At 32.0% G+C, this 6,661-nt stretch overlaps 1 protein-coding gene across 1 annotated transcript in view; it reads left to right on the plus strand.

Moving 5' to 3' along the window:
* The first annotated feature begins 3,201 nt into the window (after positions 1-3,201).
* Positions 3,202-6,661, plus strand: part of LOC119609471 — a 3,871-nt gene continuing 411 nt past the window's right edge. Inside the window, 5 exon segments of the mRNA XM_037964276.1 lie at positions 3,202-3,513; positions 3,679-5,091; positions 5,094-5,453; positions 6,013-6,045; positions 6,048-6,661. The exon segment at positions 6,048-6,661 is cut by the window's right edge and continues 411 nt beyond it. Of these exon segments, the coding sequence (XP_037820204.1) occupies positions 4,683-5,091; positions 5,094-5,453; positions 6,013-6,045; positions 6,048-6,655 (1,410 nt within the window). The 5' untranslated portion in view covers positions 3,202-3,513; positions 3,679-4,682 and the 3' untranslated portion in view covers positions 6,656-6,661.

Here is a 6,661-nt window from a genome sequence, read left to right on the forward strand (position 1 = left end):
GAGAATAGAGCAGAGTCTCGACTACCAACAAACTGCTGTTGCACACACAGCACATGAAAATCCCCAATCCCATTTCATTGTACTATATTTCTCATACATACGTTTGAATGTTTTTCCATGAGGGTCGCTATCTTTTTTTATGTTCCATTTTCTCATATTATTTCATTGGTTTTCTATAGTAGTCGGACGTTACATTCGTTGGCTAAAATAAAGTTTGTTCGTTTATACGAGGTCAAATTGAAAAGAAATATAGTTTTATTTTTGTCAATATTCGAACCGTTATAACACCATCTTTCTAAGGTTATAGTACAGTTCAATCCTTTGGAAAAGTACACTCTGGCCTCTGGGTTAAACGTTTTTTTCGCTCTTATCAAGAATGCCTTTTCCTTTCTAATTTATCCCAAATTTTTTACCAAAATTATGTTCAAGTTATCTTTTTGATATTAATCAATTTCTATACAATTAAAAATAACTTTTAGTGTTACCCTCGTAAATTCATTTTGTTGCTGCTACTTGCTGATGACAATGAATCAAGTATACATTTTGAAAATTTTGTATAATAAAATGAAATACACACATTTTTGCAAAATTTATTCATTATTCTTTAATTATTTAGTTTTCTTAAATGAAATTAAAAACTTTTTTCTATAATTTAATTTTAAGAACTTATTAAATTTTATTTAAATTTATTTTTTAAAAAACTATTCAAGTTTTGTTTTATATAAAAAACGCAAAGAAAAACTTTATAGATTGTGAAGTAATTAAATTATTAGTAGAAACTTGAATTCATGACCGTTAATAGGAAAAATTTAAATTTTTGCGCTTTAACAGAAATTTAAAACCTTAAAATGTGCATACAGTGGGATATAAGGCAAGACAAATAAAGCAAATGTTAGTGGCAAATGAATTTAATAGAAAATGGAAAATTTATAAGACCTTTTAAACAAGATATAAAGTTATAGAAAAGTTCGATACATAACTGTCCGTGGTATTATGGAAAATTCAACAAAAACTATTTGTTATAAGAAATTGGTAACTCTCTCGAAGACACCTTAAAGGTTTTATAAAATGATTTAGTTAAACTGAATCCAGATCTATCTATCTATCTATCTATCTATCTATCTATCTATCTATCTATCTATCTATCTATCTATCTATCTATCTATCTATCTATCTATCTGTCTATCTTATCTATCTATCTATCTATCTATCTATCTATCTATCTATCTATCTATCTATCTATCTATCTATCTATCTATCTATCTATCTATCTATCTATCTATCTATCTATCTATCTATCTATCTATCTATCTATCTATCTATCTATCTATCTATCTATCTATCTATCTATCTATCTATCTATCTATCTATCTATCTATCTATCTATCTATCTATCTATCTATCTATCTATCTATCTATCTATCTATCTATCTATCTATCTATCTATCTATCTATCTATCTATCTATCTATCTATTATCTATCTATCTATCTATCTATCTATCTATCTATCTATCTATCAATCTATCTATCTATCTATCTATCTATCTATCTATCTATCTATCTATCTATCTATCTATCTATCTATCTATCTATCTATCTATCTATCTATCTATCTATCTATATATCTATCTATCTATCTATCTATCTATCTATCTATCTATCTATCTATTTATCTATCTATCTATCTATCTATCTATCTATCTATCTATCTATCTATCTATCTATCTATCTATCTATCTATCTATCTATCTATCTATCTATCTATCTATCTATCTTTCTAACTATCTATCTATCTATCTATCGATCTATCTATCTATCTATCTATCTATCTATCTATCTATCTATCTATCTATCTATCTATCTATCTATCTATCTATCTATCTATCTATCTATCTATCTATCTATCTATCTATCTATCTATCTATCTATCTATCTATCTATATATCTATCTATCTATCTATCTATCTATCTATCTATCTATCTGTCTATCTATCTATCTATCTATCTATCTATCTATCTATCTATCTATCTATCTATCTATCTATCTATCTATCTATCTATCTATCTATCTATCTATCTATCTATCTGTCTATCTATCTATCTATCTATCTATCTATCTATCTATCTATCTATCTATCTATCTATCTATCTATCTATCTATCTATCTATCTATCTATCTATCTATCTATCTATCTATCTATCTATCTATCCAACTCAGTTGTCTGGAGTGCTGACGTTTTCCATAAATAATGTTTCGATTCTGTTATTATGGTACGCTAACGTAAACTATTAGCTTCAACAGTTTGGCAAAAATAGAATTCCAAAAAATATATTTAGCCTACTGTGCGGCTTAAGCAGATCAACTTAAACCGGATGGATTTGTTAAAACTGTGCAGATGTAGGTAGGAAAACAGGAAAAAAACGGATCACTTAATGTTATCTCTTAAAATGTCTTATTCTAACATATTTTGAAATTTTAAATTCTGCCTATTATTGTTTGAAGCTGTTAATTAAAACAGTTAAAATAAACAAATTAATAAAAACTTAATTTTAAAATATATTTCCTATATTGAATGTAAAAACAAAATGAAAAACTTCTTAATCTATACTAAATTGAAAAAAAATAACAAAAACATTTAAGTACATGCAGCACAAGTGCTTTATCAACCTACTTACTAAAAGCAATCTTCTGTTCAACTTTGTTAACCCACTGTACTACGTAAAAAGTATATTATTTTGAAACTTTGCACATTTCCGATATAAAAATTCTACGTTTTTTTCCATGTTTATAGAGTAAAATAAATACAACGAATTTATTGCAACCCTGTCAAATGCATTTCACTTCAAAACAACAAAAAATAACATGAAAAAACACATAGCAGAAGAATAACAAAAATAAAAAAGAATATTTAATGAAAATAAAACACAAACACACATACTAATACCAAACATATGTATGCATTTTAAACGCCTCAAGAATATTGAGATAAACAACAAAAACAGAAGAAGAACATACAAAAAAATTGGCAAATTTACGAAAATCTATAATAAAACAAAACGAAAACAACATAAAACTTTAAAGCAAAAGGAAATTGAAGAAAAATTTCAGCAAAAGAGTTTTTTAGAGCAAAAAGGTGAGGTAGGGTAGCAGAGGGAGAGACATAAAAACGAATTAGGGGCAAAAGAGAAATACAATAAACGACACACGATGAGTTAGTTGTTGTTGTTGCTGTTGTTTAAACGACTTGACGAATAAAAGATGAAGAAGCAGAACACACTGAAAAAAGCTGTTTTGTTGCTAGTGTGTGCGCTGTGACTGAATTTTTTGAAAAAATAAAGAAGCAAGAAAAGAAAGAAATAAAAATTCATTTCATATTATCGAGTGGCAAAGGAATTACGGTGAAAATATTGCAATTTAAAATTGTTAAGAAAATATAACGTTAATTTTGTTTAAAAAATCTATAAAAATAAACAAAATATACACAAATATTGGAAATTAATGTGAAAAAAAGGTGAGTTGAAAAAAACAAGAAATTAAAAGGCAAAATTAATTTTTTTTTAAATTGTGTTTTTAAACAAATATGGTGCTGGTTACTTGTGCAAACAAGATGATAATGAATAAGACAAGAAAAAATATTTAAACTAAATGAATTTATCTTTTTTTTTGCAATTCGAAGGTTTTTTGTGTTGCAAAGTGGAAGAACGAAAAAACCGAGTGTGTGGAACGCTGAACAAAACGAGTTGGAGAATCAATATTGTAGATACTTAACTCAAGCAAACGCCGAATGCCAAAAGGAGGTTATGGTCATTTAATAGTAAAAACGCTGGACAGGATTTCTGTTTAAAAAAGCTCGAGGCCGCTAACATCCAGCAATATATACTTTCACCACACAAACTGGCATAAAAGAACAACTACAGCAACAAAACCAGCAAAGAAAAACACCTTTAAAGTGAAAAAAACTCACCACTAATAGTATACAGCTGCCATTAAAACACGATTTTACTCGTTTTACTTAAACAACAACAACATTATTATAATAACAACAACCACCACCACTACAACTGCTGTTGACGCCGCTAAAATAACACCACCATCATAATCCTCATCATCAGCAGCAAGCAACATCATCTGCAAAATCCACTAAAGCAAAGAAATAATACAACAACAATACAAACGCATTTATCATCAACAACCACAGCAGCAACAACAACAGTAAAGAGCTCAACATTTATTGTTGTTATTAACGTAAAGTTGCCTTCCCTTCTTGCGGCCTGCTAACGCCATTAAGCAACAACAACAACAACTACTACCTTAAATAAAGAAGACAGAAGAAAAAAAGAAACAGCAAAAACAAAAACACAAAAAAACATTACAATACCATCTGTCAATTCTCAGTTTTAAATTTCTCTTTTATTTTTACGTTTTTCTTTTTGTATTTTTTCACATTTCACTTTATTACCCATCTTCGTCGGTTCGGTACGGTTCGGTTCAGTGCTGTGTATGCATGTGTGCCTGAGTGTTTGTGTTTTTATTTTCTGTGTGTCTCAAATCGATCTTCGTCTTGTATGTAGCGGCGGAGTCGTAAAATTTATAAACTAAATAAAAATAATAAAAAAGCAAACAGGAAAACTTCACCACCATCATCATCAACCACTAAAAAATTATATTTAATCTAAAACGATGGCCAATACCGGCAAAGATACGGCTTCATTTTTCGAAAATGGCACTTCGGAACAATTTGAATTTTGCTATAAACTCTATCCACAAGTTTTGAAAATCAAAGCCGAGAAACGTAATAAAAAACCTCAGGAGTTGATACGTCTCGATGACTGGTATCAGAATGAATTGCCCAAAGTGATTAAGGGTCGAGGGAAAGATGCCCATTTGGTGTACGATGAACTGGTGCAGACTATGAAATGGAAACAGACTCGTGGCAAATTCTATCCACAACTCAACTATTTGGTCAAAGTCAATACACCACGCGCCGTAATGACAGAAACTAAAAAAGCCTTTCGTAAACTGCCCAATCTAGAGCAGGCCATTACGGCTCTATCGAATCTAAAGGGTGTGGGTACTACTATGGCTTCGGCTCTTTGGCTGCCGCTTGTCCCGATTCGGCACCCTTTATGGCGGATGAGTGTCTTATGGCCATTCCAGAAATTGAAGGCATCGATTATACCACAAAAGAATACCTCAATTTTGTTCAACACATTCAGGCGACCGTTACACGTCTTAATACACAGGCTGGCGGTGAGACTCCAGTCTGGTCGCCCCATCGTGTTGAGCTAGCACTGTGGGCTCACTATGTGGCCAATGATTTGTGTCCAGAGCTATTAGATGAAATGCCCAGCGGTAAGGGTGGTGGCGGTGTGTCCAAAGCTAATGGTTCTACAACAAATGTTCTAAGTGCAGGCGGTGATGATACTAATGATGGTGACGATGATAGTGCAGGTGAGTTTTTTTTTAAGTTTTCAAATCGTTTAAATATAATAGGAATACACGTTGTATAGTCTGGACTATACAACAGGTTCTATATAGTATATAGGACCTTATCCTCGATTTTAATATGTAATATATTCTGTAGTAAAATTAATGTCTATAGACCATAGTCAGACCTATAGTCAAGACTATGATCATGACTGCAGTCTGAAGTATAGACTGGACTATAGTCTGGACTATAGACTGAACTATTGACTGGGCTATAGTATGGACTATAGACTGGACTATAGTCTTGACTATAGAGTGGACTATAGTCTGGGCTATAGTCTGCACTATAGTCTGGACTATAGAGTGAACTATAGTCTGTACTATAGACAGGACTATAAACTGGATTATAGTCTGAAGTATAGACTGGATTATAGATCAGACTATAGTCTGGACTATAAACTGGACAATAGACTGGACAATAGATAGGACTATAGATGGGACTATAGACTGGACTATAGACGGGACTATATTATTCGAATCAAATCCATTCTAAACATTTTTGTTTACTTATCCAAAATTCCAGGTCGCATAGATGGTAATAATGTTGTTACAGAATCCGAAATGAAAATACCAACCCAACACCTCATGATGGAGATTCAAATTTCATTTCAAACGATTCAACATCACAAGAACCTATTATCGATGAAAATACCACACAGACAACAGCTACCGAAACCACTGATGAGGGTGATGGTGATATTGGCGGTGTCGCAACGCCACTAGCTTCCGATTCGGAAAGTAACATAGAAGCACCAGTTAAGGCTAATATCAACAACACAACAAGCAAAGAGGCAAACAGTACATCATCATCGGTAGCAGCAACAGGAGTAGTAGCTGCGGCAAATGGTAATGGTAGCATTTTGGCAGCCTCAGCAGCTGGTCTAGACGGTGAGAATAGCAACAGTAATTGTATGCGTGAATCTGAGTATGATGATGAAGACGATGAGAGCAGTAACAGTCGTGCATTAAACGATGATGTACAAACGCCTTTAATAAATCACAATACCACGGAGGATAATGATTCATCGACATTAAGTAGTGCTGGTGGTGCGGCCGCCATAGCAGCTGCCACTATAGTGGGACAAAAGCGGACTCTAAATTGTGCGGATGAAGCCTCCTTGGAGGGACAATCACAGCCAGAATTGAAGAAAATACGTAGTGATTAAAAATTC

This window comes from Lucilia sericata, unplaced genomic scaffold (genome assembly GCF_015586225.1).
Source record: "Lucilia sericata isolate MDLA Ls3-8-SP2 unplaced genomic scaffold, ASM1558622v1 Contig000988F_arrow, whole genome shotgun sequence".
In the NCBI taxonomy this organism is placed as follows: Eukaryota; Metazoa; Arthropoda; class Insecta; order Diptera; family Calliphoridae; genus Lucilia; species Lucilia sericata.